Genomic DNA, 25,620 nt, shown 5'->3' on the forward strand with positions numbered 1-25,620 from the left:
TAAAGGGGCTTTGGCCTTGGGCCCCGGACCTGGCTTGCGCACTTTCTGGATTCCACTACTAATTAGCCGTGTGGTTTTAGGCGCATCCTTTACTCTTCCTTTGCCTCTCTCTCCTCACTTGTAAAATAAGATGGGAAAAGATAAACCAGCTGACTTGGCCCTAACCGGTTTGGCTCAGTGGATAGAGCATCGGCCTGCGGACTGAAGGGTCCCAGGTTCGATTCCGGTCAAGGGCATGTACCTTAGTTGCGGGCACATCCCCAGTGGGGCGTGTGCAGGAGGCAGCTGATCGATGTCTCTCTCTCATCGATGTTTCTAACTCTCTATCCCTCTCCCTTCCTCTCTGTAAAAAATCAATAAAAATATATTTAAAAATAATAATTTAAAAAAATAAACCAGCTGACGTGTACGGTCTCCACGGTGCCATGCTCTGTGTCTGAGTGGCACCGTGCTGGCACCAGCACATTTGTCAGGCTGTGAGCAGGAGAAGCGAAGGTGCCTGGACCGAGAGTCCAGGCCCCTAGGGCTCTGGGCAAGGCGTGGCCCCACCTCGCCCTGTGGCCTCTGAACGCAGGGGCTACACCAGATGACCTCTGAGGAGGTTTAGAAACGTAGACGGGTCCGTTTCTTCTGTCTGAGCGGGTGCCGGGTGAACGCCCTTCGCTGTCTTAATGCCTCTCTGCTTGTTCTCCATTGTCTGTCCCTGTGGGAATACCAGCTGACTGTCCGTTTAAAAGACATCTGCTCCATGACTAAAGAGAAGACAGCTCGCCTCATCCCCAACGCCATCCAAGTTTGCACTGACTCAGAAAAGGTAAGCGGAGTCTCACCCTGGACTTGACTCCCCTCCCTAAGCCCCAGCCCCCAGCTTCTGTGTTTCTGCCCTTCGGCTGCATTGATGGGGAGGCTGCGGGCTGGGGTGTGAGGCGGGGAGGGATGCGGTTGCAGAACTGCCTCCAGGGGGACAGGGCGATTGGGACGCTGAGGAAGGAGGGCCAGGACACTGGACCTGGAGCCAGGAAGCCTGAGTTCAAGTCCTGCGACCATAGGCAGATGTGTAGCCCTGTGGCCTCGGCTATCTCGGGTGTAAAAGGAGCCGGCAGGACCATTTTAGATACAGAGTCTTGAAAGGACATCACACATTTGAAAACACGAAGTTGTAAAGCGCAAAGCAAATGTCAGTTGTCATTGTGTATCAGCAGAGCTCCGGAGGGCGCGAGGAGCCTGATGGAAAGGAATTGTCCTGTGGGGGCGGGGAAACGTGGAAGATGAAACTTAGGGCAGAGAAGTACTAGGACCATGACTGCCCCCTTCGGGGGTGGGGGTGGACTCGGTTCCTGCCCATCACAGGGCAGCTCAGTGACAGGAAGTCAGGGCCAGGTAGCTGTTGGTGTGAATTCTGTTTCTGGCACGAATCAGCCTTGTGAGTATAGAGGTCACCCAGCTTCACAGCCGTTTCTCTTTATTAGGTACTAGTGCCCCGGTGCACAGATTCGTGCACATGGAAAGGAAATTAATTAGAGGGTGGCTGGCGGGGCAGGACTGGGTGAGAAGGGCCGGACATGCCCTAGAGCCAACTCCCGCAGTCCCTCCCCGGCCGGCCCCACCTGGGGAGGCGCTGCAGCTCATAGGGCATCTGTGGAGTGAGCAGGTCCCTCTGGCAGGTGGGGTCCCTCAGCCTGGCCTGCGGGGATCGGGCCGAAACTGGCTCTCTGACATCCGGAGGGGTCCCGGAGTGCCAGAGGGCAGTTCTCTGGTGACGCACCCAGAATCGGGCTCCCTCCTCTCTGGTTCCAGGTGCGTCACCCGAGAACCACCGCTGCCAAGTCACCACAGCTCAGCAGCTCCTGCGTTGAGCGTCTGGCCCCTGGTGGTCATTGTGCGTCATAGCTACCGGTCGGACGGTTGCTTAGCCTTTTATATATGTAGATTAGCACTTAGGTTTATTTCCCGAGGCTTTTGCCTGGGGTAAATAAAGCAGCATCTGTGAGGCACCTAGAATGTGTTCAGACAAATCTGGTTTTGTCTGGCTTCCCACGTCATAAGGCTCCCACTGATGCATACGCTCCGTGAGAGAAGGGGTCTCCTCCCGTGTTGTTTGCCGTCGTTCCCCAAGCGTGTGGGATGGTGCCGGGCACGTGCTCACCCTGAACGCCCTGTTGAGTGACTGAATGAAACGGGGAGGGGATTGTCTTCCCTTCCCCTTTAGGCTAGTTCACAGCTCCCCTCGCCCAGTCCAGCCGGTCAGGGAAGCAAGTGTTCCATGGAGATGAGAGCTTCGAACAGGAAGGGGGAGATGAGGGGAGCAGGCGACCCGAAGGCCTCGGGGACAATGGGGGCCGGGATCGCGGGGCCTGAGAGCCGTAGCTGAGGCCGGAACCGGTGGCTCTCTCGCAGGAAGGAGCAGCCTGTCTTCATGCCTGTGGTGCGGTAACCTTCACTCACATTTCTGCCGTTTCCTTGCATCCAGCACTTTTTCACTTCGTTCGGGGCCCGGGACAGGACGTACATGATGATGTTCCGGCTGTGGCAGAACGCGCTCCTCGAGAAGGTGAGCACTGCCCAGCTCCGCCCTGAGCCCAGGACCCGCTCCCACTAGCATGTCCTCCCCTCGGCGTGGGCCCTGTGGAGGGCTGCTCTTTACCGGGGCGCTGGCCGCTCCCAGAGGCCCAGGTTTCCTCGTGGTCCGGGAAGTCCCCCAGACGTTCTCACGGGTGATGTCACCTGAGTCCTGGAAGTCGCCTGCCTCCCAGGGCCTGCTGCCTGGCCAGGGCCCTCCGGGATTTGTTCCTGTCGGGTGTGATAAGGCACAGACACGTGGAAGTGACTCTGAGTTTTATACTCACACATCTGCCCCCGGGGCAGAAGTGTCAGGCCACGTAGCCGCTGGGAAAGCGCAGGGGGTCGGGAGGCGGAGCCTGGGGAGCATGGGCGGGGCCTGAGCCTGTGAGGTTTTCGCAGGACCGAATGGGGGAGGCTCGGCTGGCAGGCCAAGCACACTTAGGATTGGATAGTTTGAACAATGGAGTAGGGCGTGGGGTATGGAGACTGCCTCTAGCTGCCTGGCACGCGACCCTGGGGTCATGAGGACAGGGGAATACGGGTGTGTAGCATGAGAGCTAGATAAAGAAGTTGGTGGGGGTATGGGCTTCGGATTGGCTTGTTACACATGGAAGGTGTGCCCTTAGGCAAGTTTTCTAGTGCCAGGATGAGCTGACACTGGGAGGGGCAGGTGCTCCCCGGTCAGCAAGGCCTCAGATGCCAGAGCATCAAAAATATAGAAACCAGAGAAACAGTTAATGCAGCCCAGCTGACTACTCAAGTGTTTGAAGGACACAGTGGAGACGCATAGATGAAGGAGGTGTCATGGTGCAGCACTTGGAGAACACCCCAAGCCCGAGAAGGAGACATGAGAAAAGATTATGTGATTATAGTTATACTAGAGGCCCACTGCACAAAAATTTGTGCACTCGGGGGGAAGGCGGGGTCCCTCAGCCTGGCCTGTGCCCTCTCACAGTCTGGGACCCCTCAGGAGATAACAACCTGCTGGCTTAGGCCTGCTCCCGGGTGGCAGAGGGCAGGCCCAATCCCTAGGTGCAGCCCCTGGTCGGGCTCAGAGCAGAGCTGATTGGGGAGTTGGGGCGCCGCCCCCTGTCACACTCAAGGCAGGGTCGATGGGGAGGTTGCGGCGCCACCCCCTGTCACGCACAGAGCAGGGCCAATCCGGGGGTTGGGGCGCTGCCCCCTGTCACGCACAGAGCAGGGCCCATCAGAGGGTTGGGGAGCTCCTCCCTGTCACTCACAGAGTAGGGCCGATAGGGGAGTTGGGGTACCGCCCCTGTCACACACAGAGCAGGGAGGATCAGGGGGTTGGGGCGCCGCCCTCTATCACCCACAGAGCAGGGCCGATCAGGGGGTTGGGGCGCCGCCACTCTCACACTCAGGGCAGGGCCGATGGGGAGGTTATGGCTCTACCCCGTCACACACAGAGCAGGGCCCGTGGGCGGGGGCGGGGGATTGGGGCGCCGCACCCTGTCACACACAGAGCAGGGCTGATCAGGGGGTTGGGGCGCCGCACCCTGTCACACACAGAGCCGCAGGGTGATCAGGGGGTTGGGGAGCTCCCCCGTATCAGGCACAGAGCAGGGCTGATCAGGAGGTTGGGGCACCTTCCCCTGTCACGAACAAAGCAGGGCGGATAGGGAGGTTGTGGCCCCACCCCCTGTCACACACAGAGCCACAGGGCGATCAGGGGGTTTGGGCGCTGCTCCCTGTCACACTGATCCCAGTGCCGGGAGGCCTCTCGGCTCCGCTGATCCCGGTGCCTGGAGGCCTCTCAGCTCTGCTGATCCCTGTGCTGGGAGGCCTCGCGGCTCCGCTGATCCCGGTGCTGGGAGGCTTATTACCCTTTTACTATATAGGATAGAGGCCTGGTGCATGGGTGGGGCTGGCTGGTTTGCCCAGAAGGGTGTCCTGGATCAGAGTGGGGGTCCCCACTGGGGTGCCTGGCCAGCCTGGGTGAGGGGATGATGGCTGTTTGCAGCTGGTCACACACCCTTCAGGGTGGGGGTCCCCACTGGGGTGCCTGGCCAGCCTGGGTGAGGGGATGATGGCTGTTTGCAGCTGGTCACACACCTTTCAGGGTGGGGGTCCCCACTGGGGTGCCTGGCCAGTCTGGGTGAGGGGCTGAGGGCTGAAGCTCCCAACTGCTCCTTTTTTTCTTTTTTGTTTTATTCTGGGCCAGCTTTAGCTCTGAGGCTTGGCTCCAGCTCTGAGGCCTCTGCTGCTGAAAGCAGGTATCTGGTTTGTTTAGGTTCTATAATCGAAACAACGTATAACTCCAGCTCTGAGATCCCGGCTTGCTGAAAGCAGGTTTCTGGGGTTTTGTTTAGCTTGTATATTTGTTACAATGTTTCAAACTGCAGGCTCAGAGGCCGGCAAAGCAGGTGGGGAACGTTGGTTTCCTCCGTCACTGAAGCAAGCAAGCCTCATGTTAATTTCAAGCTGCCTGGCTGCCGGCTGCCATCTTGGCTGGAAGTTAATTTGCATATCTCGCTGATTAGCCAATGGGAAGGGTAGCGGCCATACGCTAAGTACCATGTTTCTCTTTTATTAGATACGATTGTGACATAACTAAGTATACGAATGTATCTGCCTTGGTGGTAGCCCAAACTTACTACTATTTAAAGACCTTTGGGGGTCAAACGACCCTTTCACAGGGTTCGCCTAAGACCATCGGAAAACACATATATAATTACAGTGGGGCCTTGACTTACGAGTGTCCCGACTAACGAGTTTTTTGAGATACCAGCTGTCTCTCAGCCGATTTTTTGCATTAAGTTGACAGAGTAATTTGAGTTAACGAGCTCCTTAACGAGCTCGGTCTGGGAACAAATAAAACTCGTAAGTCAAGGCCCCACTGTACATATTGCTTTTGTGATTAATCACTATGCTTTAATTATGTTCAATTTGTAACAATGAAATTGGGGTTCACCACAACATGAGGAACTGTATTAAAGGGTTGCGGCATTAGGAAGGTTGAGAACCACTGATTTAAAGGATAGTGAGTAGATTTATCATGTAGAGTTTGTTCCAACCCAAAGGCTGTTCAGCCCTGTATGAGTCCTGTAACTTATTTGGTCTGAGCTCTCTGCCTTTGTTAGCCATCAGTAATGGTAAAGCGATAACGAGTCTGAGTCTCCAGGGCAGGTTTGAATTTTCCGTTCACAATTACTGTCATTTCCACGGGAGACAGGTCATCCATGTGGCTCACTGACGTTCTAACCGAATGGCTGTAAGCCTTCTGCCTCATGAACAGGGTCTCCCCGTGGCGCTTGTCCTGACGGTGGCAGACAAGCTGAGCCCCGTGGAGCTGGCCAGGGAAGGCTGCATGGAGGAGGCGAATTGTTAAGAAGGGCAGAGAGGTAGATGTGGCCCAGGCAGGATTAATGGTAGACAAAAGGCCAGAGAGAGGAGGAGGAGGCCCAGGTAAAGGAGAAGGCCTCCGTCTGGCGCTGTGAGAGCCAGCACAGAGCTGTCCCCCACCTCCCCCACCCCCACCCCCCCACACACACACCTCTACCCTGCGGCTCAGAGAGAGCCCTGCCTGTGTCGTCCTGGGCAGGTCTCTAGGCCCCTGGCTCAGGCACCCTCACAGCCCCTGCTTCTTAAACTCTGCCTTGAAGAGCACTGGGGTTCTTTATCACATCGTTGGTGGGAAACGTGCTGTAAGTTCGCCTCTGGAAGCAGAGGCGCATCACGCCAGGCAGGGCCACGGGGGAAGCATGGGCGGAGCCTGCGAGGCTTTCCCAGGGAGGAATGGGTGAGGCAGGGTAGGCCGGCCAAGCAGACTTGGGATTGGCTAGTTTGAGTAATTGAATCATTTTTAATGATGTTGACTGCTTCTGTTTTTCTTAGCGATCTTGCCCTCCTTTCTCATAGACTTATGCCCACCACCTCCCCCTCCTCCAACCCCAGGCGCATCCATGGTCTCCACCTCTGATCTCAGTTCTTTGAAAATCGGTTGCCTCTTTCCCAAATCTTTGAACTTCGTGAGCGCTCACTTTTCTTAGGATCGTGCTTTTGAGGAGGAAATGGAGACACCCAGAGAAATAGAAAAACTGGAACTGGTACCTGGGGTTGAGGGCAAACTGGTTCTACTGAAGAATAAAGAAGGAAGGATTGAGGTGGCCAGGAGAGGGCAGCGACCTTTGGGGCCCCTGAAACTCCGAGAAGCCTCCAGTGGCTTCTTTCTGGCCACGGGAGCGGCCCCGCCCTGCAGGGCCACCTCTGAGGCTGGCCTGGCTCTCGGATGTGGCCCAGCAGGGTGTGCCTGGCGCTGTCAGTGCAGGAGATTTCTGCAGCGTCAGGGAGGCTAGCTCAGAGGGTCTCTGCTGCTCATCCCACGTCCAGATCAGAAGCCCTGTGGTCACCCTGGCCCACGGGGACCCCAGTTCATGCTGCGTAACGATGAGCCCCCTCCAGAGGAGCCGAGAGCGGACAGTGACCGTCCTCACGGGCCGTGGTCCCCGTGGACCGGAGTTGTGTGAACAGGCCCAGTCCCGGCTGCGATAAAAGACATCGTCTTGGGCAGAAGAGCGGGGTCTTGAGATCCTGCGAGGTGGGCCGGGGAGGTGCCGAGGCGGCCATGGAGGCCTGGCTCTCTCGGTCCAGCCAGGGGGAACCCTCGGAGACCAGCTCACTCGGCGCCTCCGTGGGGAGGGTCCCAGGAGGCAGGTCCCAGGCGGACCAATGTCCCTGTTGTCCCTGCAGCCGCTGTGCCCCAAGGAGCTCTGGCACTTCGTCCACCAGTGCTACGGGAGCGAGCTGGGCCTGACCAGCGACGACGAGGACTACGTGCCCCCCAGTGACGACTTCAACACGATGGGGTGAGAGGGGCGGCTGCCCAGGGAGCCTTTCCCCGAGGGGCGAGGACAGCAGTGAGGGCCGCGGTGGGGATGGCACCTCAGGCAGCCCCAAAGGACAAAGGACGTGAGGGCCGACCCAGGAGTTGCCTCTGGGAAGGCCTTCCTCTGGTGGGGGGCGCGGGGGAGCAGGAGCTGGCGCTGGGCGGGTGGGAAAAAGGGCAAATGGGAGAGGCCGGGTCAGGGAGTCAGCAGGCAGGTTTGCGGGGCCTTTGGGCGAACGTGACGGTGTCTTTTACTCAGAGGTGGTGAGAAGGCTGTGAGCAGATCATGGATAATATCTGGCTTCACGTTTCGACAGGACCCCTCTGGCTCCTGGGTTGAATGGAGCAAAGGGGGCGCGCGGACTGGCTGGGCGGCTGCTGAGGCATTGAGGTCATTTAGAGGGCACGTGAGGGGGTTTGGACCAGGAGGTGACAGCGGGAATGGAAATGGGCGGTCAGTCTCTGAGTATATTTTGAAGGTAGAACCAGAAGGATGTTGCAGGATTTGCTGGTGGATCCAGAGGGAACCACGGGTGGCTTTGCGTTTTCCTTGGATTTACCAACTGGAAGGACAGAGTTGCTCCAAACTGAGGTGGGCAGGAATAGGGCAGCACGACTTCGGCGGGAAGGACGGGAGCTTGGCTTCAGGCAACTTGGGTTTGAGAGGACTGCTGCCCAAGGGGAGGCACCCGCAGGCGCCGGCAGGTGCGGAGTTCACTGGGGGTCTGGGCGAGGGGCATCCCCGGGAGCACAGCGGGCAGCCCGGAGCTCGCTGACACCCAGGTGCCTGAGCGGGTGTAGGAAGGAGGTCAAGAGCGGGGCCTGGGAATCCTGGCCGAGAGGACGGAGCAGCTGAAGGAATCGTGGAAGAGCCTTCAGTGGGGTGGGAGGGACTGGGCTTTCGTGTCCTGGAAGCCACGGGAAGGAGCCTGTCAGGAGAAGGAGGTGTCCCTGTGTCGCATGCCGCTGGTGGTGAAGGAAGAGGGGCTGCGGAGTGACTCGGCGTGCTTGAGGTCTGGAGGCAGCGGAGGCCGGCGGTAGTGAGAGGCACCGAGGAGGAGGAAGCCAGGAGCGCTGGGTGTGTGGTCCGGAGACCGGGCTCCGGGATGATTCCTGAGACCTGAGGGTGCTGTCACCCAGCTCCTGCGGCGTCTACTGGATTGTCTATAATGCACGTGGTGACTCACTCAGACACGCCGGTGAGGTCGTGTGTAAGGTGTGGGTCCGGTGTCGGGGCATGTGGCGCATCTGTGGTGACCCTGAGGGCGCCCACCTTTAGCCCAGGAGGGCTCCCTGCAGGTGCACAGGGCCAGGAAGTCGGCCAGCTGTGACCTGGGCTCTGGACAGGACCCCACAGGCACTCGTGTCTGAGTTCTGTGCCCGTCACTGTGTGGGGAAGAGCATGTACGCTCAGAGCCCAGGTGTTCGATGCAAATGGTCAGGTTGGGATGGGATGCCGGGGGGAGGGGGAGGGGGAGGGATAGTTTAAGACAATGGTCCTACTTTAGGGATAAATCTAAAGGTGAGTTTGGAGCCAGAAAGGTTACTTGGTGTTGGGGGTATAAGATGGGAAGGAGGTTTTAGGGGGCGGGGTAGTTGGAGGAGGATCAGGTGCAGAGCAGAGACACAGGAAAGCCACCGTTTTGGATGGGTGGGTAGGTCTGGCTCTTAGAATAGCTTCGTCCCTGAGGTTAGTGTGGTTCGTGGTGCCTTTTTCAGCTACTGCGAGGAGATCCCTGTCGAAGAGAATGAAGTGAATGACAGCTCGTCCAAAAGCAGCATAGAGACCAAGCCAGATGCCAGTCCACAGCTGCCCAAGAAGTCGGTCACCAACAGCACACTGACGTCCACCGCGAGCAGCGAAGCGCCCATCTCGGTACAGTGAGCCCGCCGCCCCCCTCCAGGGCCGCGGTCCTCGCCACGCTCGTGCAGGGGCAGGGGCCTGGGGGGTGGGCAGAGGGCAGGGGTTGCACTGCAGCCAGCTATGCAAGGAGGCCCCCTGGAGAGACGGGCTTGCTCCATGGTGACGGGGTGGCTGGCACTAGTGCTGGGTTCTTGGTGTCTCAGGCAATGATTTTGTTTGGCTTCTGAGCAGATGAGAACCATCCAGGTTCACCGGGTGCGCTTCGCTCTCCGCGGACGCCTGGCTCAGCCCCTCTGGGGGAGAGCTGTGCCGGTCTTGCTTTCACCACCTTGATCTGAAGGCGAAGTTGTATGTGAATATAAGACTACTGGAGGCCCGGTGCACGAAATTTGTGCACGGGTGTGGGGGGAGTCCCCTCAGCCCAGCCTGCACCCTCTCCAATCCGGGACCCTTCGGGGGATGTCCGACTGCTCTCTCACTATCCTGGACCGCTGGCTCCTAATTGCTCACCTGCCTGGTTGCCCCTAACTGCCCCCCCTTGCCGGCCTGATTGCCCCTAACTGCCCCCCGCTGCTGGCCACGTTGCCCCTTACTGTCCCCCCCACCCGCCAGCCTGGTCACCGCTTACTGCCCACCCTGCTAGCCTGGTCACCCCCAACTGTCCCCCCTGCTGGCCTGGTCACCCCCTATTCACCCCCCCCACCAGCCTGGTTGCCCCTCACAGCCCACCCCCACCCGCCTGGTTGTCCTACACAGCCTGCTGGTCAGTCGTTTCATCATCCCTCACTAACCCCCCTGCTGGCCTGGTTGTAGACAGCCATCTTGTGAGGACGTGAGGGTTGATTTGCATGTCACCTCTTTATTATAGAAGATAGGACTGCTGTCTGCTTATTGGTTGACTCAGTAGAGACTAGTTTTGAGTCCCTAGTGTGCACACTCTGCTTTATTTTCTCACTGTTGGACTTGGTGAAAGAGACAAAAATGTGTAAGAGGGACCTCCCTCTGTCCCTGGGCTCGGTGCCAGAGGAGAGAGGAGCTCGATGGAGGAAGGGTCTGGGGAGCTGCCAGGTGGACTGGTGGGTCCTCGGGAAAGAGTCCCAGGACAGGAGCCGTGTGCGCGGCGGCGTAGCGTCAGCCTCCTGGCCTTAGAGCCAGAGCTGAGTCTCCAGTTTCCTCCTCTGGGGCTGTATCTGTTCCCGCCCACGGCTAGTGGGAAGATGAATAAAAAATGCTACGAAGCCCTGGTCGGGTTTCTCAGTGGTTAGAGCGTTGGCTGCACCTCAGGGGGTCGTGGGTTCGATGCCCGTCCTCTGTTGGGGAGTGTGTGGGAGGCAACCAGCCGGTGTGTCTCTCTCACATCGAAGTTTCTCTCTCCCTCCCCTTGCCCTCTACTCTCTCTCTGAAAAAAAAAAAAAGGGAAAAATATCCTCACCCCTTGAGCAAGGATTTTAAAAGATGCTCGTGGAGCCTTTGAGCCTCTTAGAAAACAGGCCCCAGGGAGAAGCAGGCCGACGCTGTCCTGTCGCAGCGGCCGCGCTCCGCTCCGGGGGGGCCGGTGGCAGAAGGAGCCCCCTGCCCTCCGGCTTGCTGTGCCGTTTGGTGGACAGCGGGGGCAGAACTTGCCCGGTTCCTGGCCTCCACGTGCAGATGCCAGCCCGGCTGCTGCTGTGAACGGGAGGGCGCCGAGCCTGCCCCAGCTCCCCGTTGGGTGACTCTGTCTCCACCCAGTTTGATGGGCTGCCCCTGGAGGAGGAGGCGCTGGACGGCGAGGGGCCCCTGGAGAAGGAGCTGGCCGTGGACAGCATCGTGGCAGAGAAGATGGAGATCCTGGCGCCGGTGAGCTCCCCTTCGCTGGACTTCAACGACAACGAGGACCTCCCCACCGAGCTCAGCGACTCCTCCGACACCCACGACGAAGGTGGGCCGGGGGGAGGGGTGCGGGGCCTCCCTCCTCCGTGCTGAGGGCTGGAAAGGTGCCCCAGGAGGAGGCCGAGTCGGCCGGCTCCGGGCGGAAGGCCGGTGGGCAGCAGAGCCGTTTTAAGGTTCACTGGTTACCCGCGCGGACCCCTCTTCAGGGCCTTGCTTGCAGGAACGTATCGTTCCCGCTTTGTCTTTCTTTGCTCAACAGCTGAGTGCCCTGTCCTGCTCCCCAGGCTGTCACTCACTTTATGTCCCCCCACCCACCCACCTTTGGTGCTGGCTGGTCCTGAGCGCAGTCCCTCCCAGGGGCGGGCAGTGTCTGCGGCCCGGAAGCGCAGCCCGCGCTGCACCTGGAAGGCAGTAGCTGTGATAGAAACTGGCTGTAGTGCCTGCAGCGGGGATGGGAGACCCGGACCCTGCCCTTCTCCAAGGTTCTCAGAAAACAGCCCTCACTTCCTCCCGCTGCTCTAGCCTCACTCTGCTGCTTGCGGTCGGGGCGGAGCCAGGCGCAGTGTTCGTGGGCTTGGTTGGTGGTGTGTGTGCCTCCATGGAGGAGGGGCCGGTGCTGACCTGGTGAGCGGATGGAGACTGCGCATTCATCGCTGTGGTCTCTCCCGGGGTCCCATCCCCACCGCCCGCCCCCCCATGGCCTCCTTGGTTTCCCCACCCCCGTCCCGGGGGCCGGGCCTGCGAATGCATCCTGACCGGGGTGCCATTCATGCAAACTGACAAGTCAACGTTCTCTCCCATACTGTCCTGGGCACGGACCCTGTAGGATGCCCCTGAGCTCCTCCCTGGCCCCTCAGGGTCTCGGGGCGCTTGAGACCCTACAGCAGGGGCTGCTGCAGTCATCGGCTGCGGGCACCCAGGCCTCGGGGGAAGCACGGGGGCTTCAGCTGCGCACCTGTACCCTCAGCCACATTCTCCTGGCGCAGACAGAAACTCCAGACATTTAGAAGTCACTGCCCGCCTGCCAGGGCTCAGTGGCTGAGCGTCAGCCTATCGACCAGGAGGTCACAGTTCGATTCCTGGGGCGGGGGGGCGGGGCACAGGCCCAGATTGCAGGCTCGATCCCCAGTGGCGGGGGGAGGGGGCAGGAGGCAGCGGATCAATGATTCTCTCTCATCATTGATGTTTCCATCTCTCCCTCTCCCTTCCTCTCTTAAAAATAAATAAGTAAATAAATGTAAAAGCTGTTGGAATCGTGGAGACTGGGCTGCTTATGGAAGGAGAGGAGCCCTAGCCATCATGGTCTGCAGAGCCGCCTCAGAAACTTGCACAAACGATGACTGCAGGGAGTCAGCGTCTTGAGCTCACCTCTGCGGGCAGTGCCATTCGCCGGCGTGTAGACGCGATGGCTGGTCCTCCGGGTCCCGGCGAGCCCGGGAAGTAGCCATGTGTGTAGATCTTAGTCTGAGGTAGCTGCCTTCATGAGGGAGCGTGAACGTGTAAAAGCAGAGGGCACCGTCCCGAACTCTCTGTCGGGGCTGAATGCAGGGACTGGCATCGGAGGAGTGGTGTGCGTGCCCGGGACGGAGGAGGCAGCGCCCACTCCACGGCTCCTCGCCCCGCGGTGGCCGCGCCCGCAGCAGCCCCCGGACATCGCTCTGTGTCCCCCGGGCACCGCCTCACAGTCACTGTCGTCCTCTCTGCAGGGGAGGTCCAGGCCTTCTACGAGGACCTGAGCGGCCGGCAGTACGTGAATGAGATCTTCAACTTCAGCGTGGACAAGCTCTACCACCTCCTGTTCACAGACTCGCCCTTCCAGCGCGACTTCATGGAGCAGCGGCGCTTCTCAGGTGCTTCTCCCGGGCCGGGGGCTGGCACCACCCTCCCACCACCACCCTCTGTCCTCTCTTCCGAGCACCTCCTCCCCAGGCCACGCTCCCGCAGGGCTCTGCTCCTCCCACCCCAGGGCTGCAGCGTGGGCTCGCCCACCGGGTGCCGGGCCAAGGGCTCGCAGAGGCCCAGGCCGTGCAGGGCACCGTCTCGTCAAGAGCAGCAGCTGCCACTCACTGGTTAGGCGCCTGCTGTGTGCCAGGCACCGTGCGTTACCATCTAATCCTCATGCCTGCCCCGTGTGGGAGGATGGTGACCCCCACGTGCCCTCGAGGACACTGGGACTCAGGCTGTTACGACCTCGCCCAAGGCCATGCAGCTAAGGAGGGGCTGAGCTGGGCTTTGAACCCAGGAGTCCCGAGGCCATGCCTTATGCCTCCCTGCTCCTGTCTCCTCCCTGCGCCCTGTCCTGGCCCAGCGAGGCACCGCTCTGAAAGAGCAGCTGGGCCTCGCGCAGCCTGCTGCTGGGAGGGGCGGCCACGGAGGAAGGGCTTGTTCCCAGGGTCCCAGGCCCTCCTCACAGTCCCGCCAGTGTTGCCAGCGTCCCTGTGGGCGGCCCCAGGACCTCCTGCCCCGTCCGTCCGGGAACAGTCAGTGTGCGGAGCCTGGGCAGAGCCTGCGGTGCCACAATGAGCCTCTTTCTGCGGAACTCCCCCTCCCCCAGCCTCTCTCTGCCCTCGGGCTCCCCTTGGCTCCCTAGGAGGCCAGTGGCTTTGCTGGGTCAACAGAAGTTCCCTGGAGGGAAAGCTGCTGGGGAGGCACCTCTCGCCCTCCTCACTGCAGGGCTCTCGCCCCTCAGATATCGTCTTCCACCCCTGGAAGAAGGAGGAGAACGGGGACCAGAGCCGCCTGATCCTTTACACCATCAACCTCACCAACCCGCTGGCTCCCAAAACGGCCACCGTCAGGGAGACACAGGTGAGGCGGGAGCAGGGGCGGCCGGCGGCCTCGTCCTGCGGGGAAGGTGCAGCCAGACGTGCAGGAGTTCCGGGTGCAGGTGCTTCTGGACACGCAGCCTGTCGTGTGCTTAGACGCCGCCATTTGCAGCGGCTCCGGGTCCTCCGTTCAGACGCGGGGTCGGGTGGGGCGACGAGGGCAGGGGTCCCTCCCCGTGTTGCTCCTCGGCCGCATGTCCGCGCTTCCTCCCCGCAGACGATGTACAAGGCGAGCCAGGAGAGCGAGTGCTACGTGGTGGACGCCGAGGTCCTGACCCACGACGTGCCCTACCACGACTACTTCTACACCGTCAACCGCTACACACTCACGCGCGTGGCCCGCAGCAAGAGCCGGCTCAGGTGCGCTCGCCGCGGCTTGCCGGAAGGGTCTGGAAGGACGCTCACGAGGTCCTTACACGGGGAACAAGCATTTGCTCCCGAGGAAGGAGGAGGAGGCGGTGGGAGATGGGCCTGCTGGCCGTCCCTTCTCCGCCTTCTTTCCAGTCCCTCTCAGACCCTCTGTCCTGACGGCTGTTCTCACCGCGCCTGCTCGCTGCGCGCTGCGTGTCTGTAGTGCAGTGTCTGTGGCTGCTGCTGCTGCTTGTGGTCTGGTTTTCAAGTGCTGTCTGGAAGGTGCGTTCTTTAGAATGACCGAAGGAGGTGGGCTTCTTCTCACCTTTCAGACTAAAAACAAGGGCTGTAAGTGGAGTAGCTTTGCCAAGAGTCAGATTCCCCGTGAGCCTGAGACCAGGTCTAGGAACCAGTCCCGGCCCCTTCCACCGGCGGCGCCACCTGCCACGCACGCCCTGGCACAGCGAGCCCGGCACAGGGCCGGCCCCGGGGCCCCTGTTCCCAGCTTTCGGCTCAGGGCCCAGGCCCTCAGCGTGCACACGCCGCCGGGTGATGGCGTGAGTGATAGCATCTGCCGTGAGCAGGACCGGTCCGGGCACTGGGGTGTGCATTCGAGGAGGAAGGAGCTTGGACCCTGAAATCTGAAGAAGCCGTAACCTGGAGAGCCTGGCCCTCTGTACTCCATAGGCGTCTCTAGACGCCAGCGGCGGACCTGCCCCACACGCCGGGCGTCTGTAGCCACAAACCTCGCATGTTAACGCCGGTCGCCCAGTGTTAAAGTCAGACTTGCTGGTGACGCCTCCGGGTTTGTAAAGAAGATGGTGGTAACTTAAATTTGCAAATATTCCAGCGCATGTGGAAGAAATTCCAATGTCATGGTTTCCGTTTAGACACGTGGCCGTTAGCTAGCTAGACATCCCCCGCCCCCCGCCCCCAACCAGTGAGGGTTACAGACCTGATCTCGGGCCACGGTGCTTTGGTTGCACGGAGGGAACTCACTCGTGTCGTTCGAATAAAATCGCTGCTTAGTGAGAAGCTCAGATGCCTGGAACCAGGACGATCTGAACACCACACCCGACAAAGGGCTGCACCTGCTCATCGCCTTCTGACAAGATGTTTGTTTTGCTGTCTGCACAGCTCTCAGCATCTGCTCCTCCTGCCACCTCCCTCCCACCTCTCCCTCCTCCTCCCTTCGCTCTCCTCCCCCACCTCCTCCCCTCCCTTTACCTCCCTCCTTCTCCCTTCGCTCTCCTCCCCCACAACCTCCCCACAGTGTCTGGGTTCTCCACTCCCGCCTCCTTGGAGGAGCTTCTGAATGGCTATTCTTTCTGTGCACTTCTCGCCGCAGTAGCTTGTTCCCCAGATAGAACATTCCAGAGGGGTCCCCCAGCCCAGTGAGCAGGTGGTGGGCGGGCGGCGATGGCTGCATAAGCAGCTCACCGCAGGCTCAAGCGTGGCTGGCGTCCCTGAGGGAGGAGACGGGCAGGACAGTCAGCCTGGAGCAGGGACACAAGCTGGAAGGAAGTCTGGGCAGATGAGGATGAGCTGGAGAGAGGCACAGGCCCCGGCTGCCTGGGGACACGAGGCGGGAGGGGCGGCCGCAGCCAGGCTGGTGCTCCTCCAGGGAGAAGCGATGAAGCCCAGAGCCCGGTGGAGAAGGAGAGGCGGCCACGGCTGGCGGGCTGCTGGGCACCCTTGGGCACCCCGGAGGCAGTGGCGGCATGAGATCCCTCTGGACCCGGCTTTGGAGCCTCGGTAGCCTTCGGCGGCGGGAATATCTGAGACTCAGGGAGGTTCCTCCTAAAAGCGAGGCCACAGCCCTGGCGCCACCGACCTCAGAGGGTGGCCGTGGGGGTGATGCGCGTGGAGCCTCGCTGACCTCGGTCTGGCTTGTCGCAGGGTCTCCACCGAGCTGCGCTACCGCAAGCAGCCCTGGGGGTTGGTGAAGACGTTCATCGAGAAGAACTTCTGGAGCGGCCTGGAGGACTACTTCCGCCACCTGGGTGAGCGCCGCGGGGACCCGGGCGGCTGGCATGTTCCGGGGAGGAAACGTGGAGAATGGGAGCGGCCGGGACAGTGAGGGTCACGGGCCCTGAGCCTGCCCGAAGCGCGCACAGGTGTGGCCCGGGTGTGAGCACGTGCCCGTCCCAGAGCCCGCCTGCTCTGGGCCGTGTCCCGGGACCTGTGACCCTGCAGGGAGCCCGAGGTCTGTCGCCGGGATGAGTGTGGTGGCGGGAAACGCTGTGGAGGCACCGTAGGGAAGCGCGATGCCCTCAGCGGCGCACCTGAGCGTGCAGGTGGCAGGAGGCCCTCGCCACACAAGGATGGCAGACCCAGAGGGGTTGGGCTGGGCTGGGCTGGGTCCCCGCAGGCCCTCCCTGTCCATGCCCCCCGCTCCTGAGGGAGGCCTTGCTGGGGGCAGATGGGGGCTTCGGAGGCAGGAGGGCAGGGGAGGGGGAGAGGCAGGGGGCAGGGCAGCGGGCAGGGAGCCGCTGACGGCTCTGTCTGGCAGAGAGCGAGCTGACCAAGATGGAGAGCAGCTACCTGGCTGAGACACACAGACAGTCTCCCAAAGAGAAGGCCAGCAAAGCCCCGGCCGTGCGGCGGAGGAAGCGCCCCCACGCGCACCTGCGGGGGCCTCACCTGGAGGAGGTGCTGAGCCCCGTCACCACGCCCACCGACGAGGACGTGGGCCGCAGGGCCAAGCATGTGGCAGGTGGGCGCTCTGCGTGTGCCTGTGCATGTGTGCGCCTGTGCCCATGTGTGTGCGCATGTGCATGTGTGTGTGCCTGTGTGTGTGTGCGTGTGTCTCTGTGTATGTGCCAGTGCGTGTGTGCCTGTGCCTGTGTGTGTCTCTGTGTGTGCGCCTATGTGTGTGTGCCTGTGCGTGTGTGCACCTGTGCCCATGTGTGTGCGTGTGTGTGCATGTGCCAGTGTGTGTGTGCCTGTGCGTGTGTGCGCCTGTGCCTGTGTGTGTCTGCCTATGTGTGTGCCTATGTGTGTGTGCGTGTGCCTATGCATGTGTCTGTGCCTGTGCGTGTGTGTGCCTGTGTGCGCGCGTGTGTGTGCGCCTATGTGTGTGCGTCTGCGTTTGTGCGCGTGTATGTGCCTGTGCGTGTGTGCCTGTGTGTGTGCGTGTGTTTGTGTGTGTGCCTGTGCGCGTGTGTGCCTGTGGCTGTGCCTCTGTGTGCGCGTGTGCGCCTGTGCCTGTGTGTGCATGTGCCTGTGTGTGCCTGTGCCTGCATGTGTGTGTGTGTGCGTGTGCGTGTGTGTGCCTGTGTTTGTGTGCCTGTGTGTGTGCGTGTGCGTGTGTGTGCCTGTGCCTGTGTGTGTGTGCGCCTGTGCCTGTGTGTGCCTGTGCCTGCATGTGTGTGTGTGTGCGTGTGCGTGTGCCTGTGCGTGTGCGTGTGCCTGTGCATGTGCGTGTGCCTGTGCATGTGCGCGCTTGCATAGAGGCTGTGTGTCACTTGCATGGGCCCGTTAACACTAAGTCTCTGTGCCCTCCTATTGCCATTGCCCTCCCAGTTCCTCGGCCCCTGCTGGCCCACCGTGTGATTTGCTGGGCAGAGCTGCCTTTGGTGGTGCCCCACGCTGCCTGAGCACCACGTGCACCCGACAGACTCGAGTGTGCGGTTCCCAGGTTGTCGGGAAATGCGCCGGGGCAGCCAGAGCCCAGCCCCAGACAGTGACCACCTCCCAGCCGAGGTCGGGGTCCAGGCAGCCCCCACGCGGCCCCCACGGGCCCACCAAGGACCCGCCCTACTGGGTAGCAGACGCCCTTGATGCGTCCCCCTCTTCCGTCAGCCCTTCCAGCCTCACGTCTCCCTCAGGCATGGAGACCTGCAGCTGTGAGAGGCCTTGGACCTCACCGATCAGGGTTTCCACATGGCGCTCCCACACGCCTGGGAGTTCCCCAGAGCGGACGGGACGGGAGGGGCAGGAGCTGGGCGGAGTGGCCGCCGAGGCCTCCCCGCTCCCACCAGCCCGGGCTGCGTCCTCCGTGCGGGAAGCTGGCGAGCGCTGCCCTGAGCCGGTGCGCACTGGCGTGGCCGGTGTGGAGGACGCGAGCCGACAGCGTCTGTCCCAGCCCAGCGCCCGTCCCGCCCGTCACGGCTGCAGGCCGCTCTGCCCTCGCTGCGTGTCCTCGCTGTGCAGGCCGGCTGAGTTTCTTTTATTCGGTTTCTTTTCCTGTGGCTTATCCAGCAGCTACTATGCTTGAATATCCACTTGGCCTGACCCCACCCACTGTCCTTCCCGGGGTTCTGTGCGCGGCCAGTGTCTCGGCAGCCTCTGTGGACTTGTGGGCGTGATGGTGACGCCTGTTTTCCCCGCAGGTTCCACACAGACACGGCATATCCCTGAGGACACCCCCAACGCTTTCCACCTGCAGAGCGTGTCCAAGCTGCTGCTGGTCATCAGCTGCGTGTAAGGACCCCAGGCTCCCCAGGCCCCTCTCCACCGCCGCCTCTCCCCCTGCCCCCCTCTCCTCCCTCCCCCCTGCCTCCTCTCCCCCCAATCCCACTGCCACCTCTCCCCCTGCCACCTCTCCCCCTGCCCCCTCTCCCCCCACCCACTGCCGCCTCTCCCCCCACCCACTGCCACCTCTCCCCCTGCCCCCCTCTCCCCACCCACTGCCACCGCTCCCCCTGCCCCCCTCTCCCCACCCACAGCCGCCTCTCCCCCCTACCTCCTCTCCCCCAACCCCACTGCCTCCTCTCCCCCCAGTCCCCCTCTCTCCCCACCCCACTCCTGCTGCTGCCTCCCCCCACCCTCCACCTCCCCAGTCTCGGCAGGTGCATGAGCACCCTTACTGTCCTGGGGTTTTGTCCTCTCGTCTCCCCTCTCCGGATCAGTGTCTGTGTGTCATTTCTGGCCTCTTTGCTTCGTTTCCTGTGGCTTATCCAGCAGCTACTATGCCAGGCCTCCAGGATGCATGCAGCACCCACGGCCTCTGGGAACTCAGCCTCAAGTGGGTGGTGCAGAGAGGACATTCACAGCGGCCCAGCCTGGCCTGGGCTCTCGCCGGGCCTCTCGCAGAGCCCATTAGGGGCCCTCACTGTGGTGAGAGACGCTCTGGGGTCTGCTCTGTGCCGGGAATTAGAGCCGTGCCCTCGGGCCCACACGCTGGCGAGTGGCCGGGCAACGCCATGACCAGCCCAGGAAAAGGACATGCTGACTTCATTGTCAGCAATCTAGAGCCGCTGCCATCACGCTGTAAAACTGGGCTCCGTGGTTCGCATGGCGGGTGCTGGGCTGGAAGAACGTGAGTGGAGAGCAGGGAGCCGTGCGGTGGGCGAGCACAGCTGTTGGATGCGCACGGCCAGGCCTCCGACCACCTGCAGCAGGAGCCTCGGGCGGCGATGCAGGCAGCTCTTCCCGCCTGGACCGGCCCGTCCTGGCCGCCTTTCTGGCCACAGTGCTGTGAGGACGTGGGGCCCCGGGCGGGGTTGGGGGCGCTGTCCAGCCGCTCTGCTCGCTCCGCCAGCGCTTCTCCAGGCACTGGGCTGTCCAGGTCAATCTTGCTCCTGTGAATCGCACAGGGGCGGGGGGCCACCCCCAGGCCTCAAGAGAGGCAGCAGCGAGGACCCGGCCCCGCCCTCAGGAAACGGCAGGAAGCCCGGGTAGTGGGGTGGGCTTCACATTTGGAAGAGCCTCGCTCCCCCTCCCTCCCTCGCCCTCCCCTCGGGTGGCACTGATGCCTGAGCCAGAGGAGAGGCCTGGGGGCCAGAGGCCAGGAGGAGTGACCGCGGGGCGGGGTTGGGGGGGCAGGCGTGCTGGCGGCCTGAGAGGAGGGGCGGGGACGCTGGTCACAGGGAAGGGAGGGCCTATGCTCCTGTCTGTAGATGGTGTGTCACTAACAGGGATCTGGAACCGGAGGTTCCCAGACGCAGGTGGGGAGGGACGCTTGGTGGGACCTGGGCTCCGGAGGGAAGTGGGCGGCAGGTGCTGGGTTATTGACAGGCAGCAGCCCCCGTGGGTGTGGCTGACATCACCCGGGATAGAGTGAGAAGGTGGGGCTGAGGACAGACCGGCGGCCATGCAGGCCAGGAGCCGGCGGGTTCCGGGTCGGCCTCCTTGTCGACCCCTGAAGGCCCGGGGCAGGCCGCAGCAGGGCCATGTGCCTGACAGTCTTTGAGTTAATGAGGTTATTGTAAAACCCATAGCCCGCACACTCTGTGTGACAAGAAGTGACGTTCTTCTGAATGGGGCCTAGGAAGCCTGATATTTACCACATTAAACACAAAGGCAGCTGTAAACCAGCACGATTGACACTGAGCGTCAGCGCTTTAAAGCTACCCGTGCTGTTGAGACCAAGTCTCCGATGTGAGGTTTGTGGATGGAGAACCAGCCACAGGTCAGATGGTGTTCGCCCTCTGGCTACGCTGGGACGTGGCGTAAGTAGAGAAGGCGCTCGCCCGTGCTCACCGCGTGGCGGGCATCGGCCCTCGGGCTTGGCCGCTTCCCAGCAATCAGGCCTCCTCGGGCAGCCCGGGGGGTCTGCGGGCAGCGTGCGGACGGGCTGTAACAGCCAGTTGGCCTGCGCCCGGCCAGCCGAGCCCCACCTTCCTCTCCGCTCAGAGCACTTCTGAGCCTGCACTCCCACGACCTCCTGCGACCTCCACTGAGCAAGACCCAGAGCAGCTGCCCAGCTGGTGTGCAGCTCCCACTGGAAAGGTGGGTGGTGCAGGCCGGCCCCTGACATTCTGTCAGAATTGGGGGCCTGTGGGGACTGGGAGCCTGAGAACGCCACTGAGTAGCCTCGGGGATTGGCAGGTGCCAGTGGGATGCACAGGTGAGAAGTTCAGCAACTTACATACACACGCACGTGCACACACATGTACACATGCAAACACACATGTGCGCACGCACCCACTCACGTAGTTTGTAAGGTCGAAGGCACAGCACAGGTTTTCTTTCGTTGTGGTCTCCGTCCGTCTGTTCTCTTTGTCTTCCCACCTACCACCTTCCCTGCGTGTGCCTGTGCCTCCTCCTCCATGAAGGCGACGCCTCGTAGAGGGTCTCCCGTGTGCAGGACGCCCCACGCCGCCCTCTGATCCGCGTAGCAACCCGCAGCGTAGGTGCCCTCGTCCCCTTGAGGAGCCGGCTCTCTGAGGGGCTGGCAGGCTTGATCAGAGTTGACCTGTGAAGTGGCGAGCCAGGGGTGCAGCGCTTCTGCGCATCGGGTCCCCTCTTCGCCTGAGTCTGCATCCCCTTGTCCCGGGAACTGTCACAGAGGGGCCTCCAGGCAGCCCCTGAGGCCCAGGAGGAGTTTATCTCCCGGTGACTCCCTCCCCGCTGGCCCTCCGACCCCAGGGTTGTCCTGCCACCCCCTCTCCCCGCAGCCTGGCGCCTCCCCCTCCCCGGACCCCTTAGGCCTGTGGCAGGTGCAGGGGGCAGACTGCACTCAGGCCAGTTCTGCCAACATCGGGAGGCGCCCAGGGCAGAGCCAGGAGTCCCCCTGAATTCCTCCTGCCGTGGCCTTCGGTGGTGGTGGTGGTGGTGTTGCCGGTGCCGGTACCGGTGGGGCGGGGGGCGCAGGGGGGCTGCTGAAGGAATCTTAGCCCCGCTGATCGCCCTGGAAATGCCAGGCTGCTTGCAGTGCTGCCCTGCAGTGTTGCCCTGCACCCCTCCTGCTGGTGCTCAGAGGCGTGCGCTCCCAGGGCTCCTCGCGCGGGTCCCCTGCCTCTGCGTAAGCGCAGTCTCTCCTCCCCACACAGGTCTTAGCCGGCCTGCTCCCCACTTTCCTCCCCGCTCCCATTAGGATCGGCTCCAGGTACTGGCTCTGACAGCCTCCTTCCCCTCTCATCTCTTTCCTCTCCATCTGACCACATCCCCCCCCCCCGCCCGTGCCCTCACCCCACACCTTTCCAGATTAGAATTCCTTCCCCCCTCCTCGCTCCTCTCCCCCAACCCCCCCCACCCCCCCGCCACTTGTTCACTCGCTGCAGGGTCTCGCTCACTGGCCGCAGGGTTTCAGGAGACCCACTGGCCAGGGACTCGGCCTCTGGGTGGGGCCGCTCCCGGGGAGTCTCGCTCAGGCGGCCACTCAGGCCGTGCTTCTCCCGTCTGTCCTAGCCTGGTGCTGCTGGTCCTCCTTAACGTGATGCTCTTCTACAAGCTCTGGACGCTGGAGCACACCACCCAGACCCTCACCGCCTGGCAGGGCCTGCGGCTCCAAGAAAGGTAACCCTCCCTCGCCGCCACCCTCGCCTGCCCCGGACCCCGCCCTCGCTCCTGCCTCTGGTCCCCGTGGGAACCCCCTGCCCTCTGTGACGGGCCCACCAGCCCGCTCCGAAAACTGGCCGTAAAGTTTGCGTCTGCTCTGGTTCAGGGCACGGGCCCCGGGGCAGGAGCGGAGGGCGGAACGCTCTGATGTGACTCTTTGTCCTTTAGGGGTCTGGGAGCACAGGACAGTCCACTGAGCATAACTCCAGCTGCTGGGGGACCCCTTCTTCCGCCCCACAGGTTACCCCAGTCGCAGACAGAGTGGGCCCAGCTCTTAGAGTCCCAACAAAAGTACCACGACACTGAGCTGCAGAAGTGGAGAGAGATCATCAAATCCTCGGTGATGCTCCTCGACCAGGTGAGGCCCGCTCCTCCTTGCCCTCGTCTCCTGGAGACAGACTCCTTCCTGTGTCCTGAGAAGGTCGCCTCCGCCGTCACCCCCACCGGCCGCACCCTCCCCTCCAGGCCTTTCGGAGGCCATCCTTGTTCTCACGTTAAAGGCCTCCCTGAGTGAGCTGGTGGAAGCAGCTCTGATGGGCAACAGGAGAGCTGTAGGTCAGGTGAAAGGAGGCTTTGTGTTTGGCCACCCGTTGCCATCTGATAACCCCGAACGTGTCCGCCCAGCTCTCCTTGAACACGCACTCCCAGGACACGCGCACAGACACAGCCTCCCAGGGCACCCGCCGAGGCTGCCCTGCCCGTCTGGGAAGAGGGCTGTTCCCTGTCTTCTCCAGGCATCCTCTCCCCAGTACAGCTGCTGTCTTCCTTCTAAACGTTAGCTGCATCTAGTTAGTATGTGTTTAGAGGCTCGTGATCGTCTTTGGAGCCACGTTTAAGAAGGGAGTTTTTCTAACCACAAGAGGGCAGACAGTGTAGGAGGCGTCCAGCAGCCCCGTCGCATCAGGAAGGGCTGGTGGAGTTGAAGATACTCTCAGGACCAGGGAAGACGGATGAGAGCAGGGTAGCCCGCAGATGCTGAGGCCAACAGGGCAGCCTGCTGTATGCTCCAGAGGCCTGGCCTGGGGCTGGAAGTCGGAGGGCATTGGCCTTTTGAGTTGTCATAGAAACACACTGCTCATGATTAGAGCTACTCGGGGAGGGAATGGCTGCTCTGGACTGAGATTCCTCCACCTGGAAGGGCTGTTGGGGTGGTAGGGGTGATGGGTAAGGAACTTATGAATTACTAGAGGCCCAGTGCATGAAATTCATGCACACTGGAGGGAGAGGGGGTGTCCCTCAGCCCAGCCTGCGCCCTCTCGAAGTATGGGAGCCCTGCGGTCAATCGCCCTGCAGAGGGAGGCCCCACCCACCTGCTGCAGAGCTGCTGGCCAGGTACCCTGGGCCTCCCTCTGTGGGGCGATCATGGGGTGACGGTAGGCTCCCCACCCAATCACATCGCACCCACCTTGGCTGGCCTGCGCCAGTGCATGTCATAGCGTGGTCCTCCAGACGGTCGTTCTGCTGTCGGCCATTTGGTTGATTTGCATATTATGCTTTTATTATTATAGACATGGGGGGGGTGACCCCATTCTCTTCCAACCCTAGAATTCTATTTCAGGATGGGTCCCCTTAGTTGGAGCATGGAGCAGTCAGATTTACAGCTGCTGTAAATGGTGGAATGTGTTGGGATAGGTGTTTTGTTTCATTACCTTTAAAAGTAACTTATAAGAGAACTAGTGGCCCAGTGCACGAAATTTGTGCACGGGGGTGAAGGGGATCCCTCAGCCCAGCCTGCATACTCTCCAATCGGGGACCCCCTGTGGGATCGGGCCTAAACTGGCAGTTGGACATCCCTTTCACAATCTGGGACCACTGGCTCCTAACCGCTCACCTACCTGCCTGCCTGATCACCCCTAACCTCTTTGCCTGCCTGCCTGATCACCCCTAACTGCCCTCCCCTGCCATCCTGGTCTCACCCCTAATTGCCCTCCCCTGCCGGCCTGATCTCACCCCCAACTGCCCTCCCCTGCCAGCCTGATCTTGCCCCCAACTGCCCTCCCCTGCCACCCTGGTTTACCCCAACCGCCCTCCCCTGCCGGCCTAATCGCCCCTAACTGCCTCTGCCTCGGCCCCCACCACCATGGCCTTGTCCAGAAGGAAGTTGGACATCCAAAAGATGGCTGGTCGACCTGGTCTAATTGCATATTACCCTTTTTATTAGTATAGATAGATTATATAGGATAGGATTGCTTAAATGGAGGGGAGGCTTGGGGGCTTTTTCAGCAGGAGGAGATGCTCTTGGCAGACAAAAATACATAACCCCTATATCTGGACTGATAGCCAGCCATATGCACTATACTGCCAAACTGGTTATTAAAACAGCAGATTGCCCCTAACCCCTTTGCCTTACACCAAACAGCTGTTGCCCTTAAAACCCCCTTCTCAGCCCCCACCTTAGGTCCTGCCTTCGCAGTTCACCCAGATTAGGCTCTGACTGGTAGGTTTCCATGCCAGTCAGTGTCAAAAGCTCCTCCTCCTAGGCAGCCATTGGCTCCTCGCACTTCACCCAGATTTGGTTCTGATTGGTCAGTTTCTCTGCCAGTCAGCGTCTCCAGGCTTATCTCCAGGCCCAGGCCTTATTAGAGAAGCAGAGCTGATCAGCAGTCACCCCTCCACCCCCACCCGCAGAGGCCCAGAGAGAAACAGGCACGGCTGCTGGCGAAGCCCGGAGAGAAAGAGAGAGGCAACGGCTGATCAACAGCTGCCACGGAGGCTGCGGATCAGACCCTGCCTCTCTCTTTGGGCCTCTCCCCGGGCCTGGTCCGCAGCCCCCTCAGCAGCCAGTGCTGGGTCGCCATGCCTGCAGCAGCGGCAGTCAGTGCTGGGTCGCCACGGCAACTGCAGCAGGGGCAGTCAGTGCTGGGTCACCACGGCAACCCAGCACTGACTGCAGGACTGACTCTGGTCAGTGGAGCCTTCGGTTGTTATGGACCCTTGGTTTTTAAATATCAGGATAGTAACGGGCCCTCAATTCCATTAAGCAGAGGATACAGAAGAACCAGAGAAGACTATGGTCAATTAGGCAGAGAAGCCAGAGGTTCTCAAAACCTAGAGCCACACGCCCATGAAATGTGAAC

At 61.4% G+C, this 25,620-nt stretch overlaps 1 protein-coding gene across 15 annotated transcripts in view; it reads left to right on the forward strand.

Annotated features, from left to right (window-relative positions):
* The window catches only part of GRAMD1B (GRAM domain containing 1B), a 245,349-nt gene that overhangs the window by 218,743 nt on the left and 986 nt on the right, over positions 1-25,620 (forward strand). For 12 of the 15 annotated variants that reach the window (XM_059676850.1, XM_059676844.1, XM_059676845.1 and 9 more), the window contains 13 exons: positions 719-814; positions 2,471-2,551; positions 7,273-7,388; positions 9,128-9,284; positions 11,001-11,190; positions 12,848-12,991; positions 13,831-13,949; positions 14,184-14,326; positions 16,217-16,320; positions 16,830-17,033; positions 18,652-18,742; positions 22,394-22,501; positions 22,712-22,901. In XM_059676850.1, coding sequence (XP_059532833.1) covers positions 719-814; positions 2,471-2,551; positions 7,273-7,388; positions 9,128-9,284; positions 11,001-11,190; positions 12,848-12,991; positions 13,831-13,949; positions 14,184-14,326; positions 16,217-16,320; positions 16,830-17,033; positions 18,652-18,742; positions 22,394-22,501; positions 22,712-22,901 — 1,743 coding nt within the window. The remainder of the gene's footprint in view (positions 1-718; positions 815-2,470; positions 2,552-7,272; positions 7,389-9,127; positions 9,285-11,000; positions 11,191-12,847; positions 12,992-13,830; positions 13,950-14,183; positions 14,327-16,216; positions 16,321-16,829; positions 17,034-18,651; positions 18,743-22,393; positions 22,502-22,711; positions 22,902-25,620) is intronic. The other 3 variants (XM_059676848.1, XM_059676859.1, XM_059676849.1) reach the window with 1 other exon arrangement.

Source organism: Myotis daubentonii, chromosome 19 (genome assembly GCF_963259705.1).
Source record: "Myotis daubentonii chromosome 19, mMyoDau2.1, whole genome shotgun sequence".
In the NCBI taxonomy this organism is placed as follows: Eukaryota; Metazoa; Chordata; class Mammalia; order Chiroptera; family Vespertilionidae; genus Myotis; species Myotis daubentonii.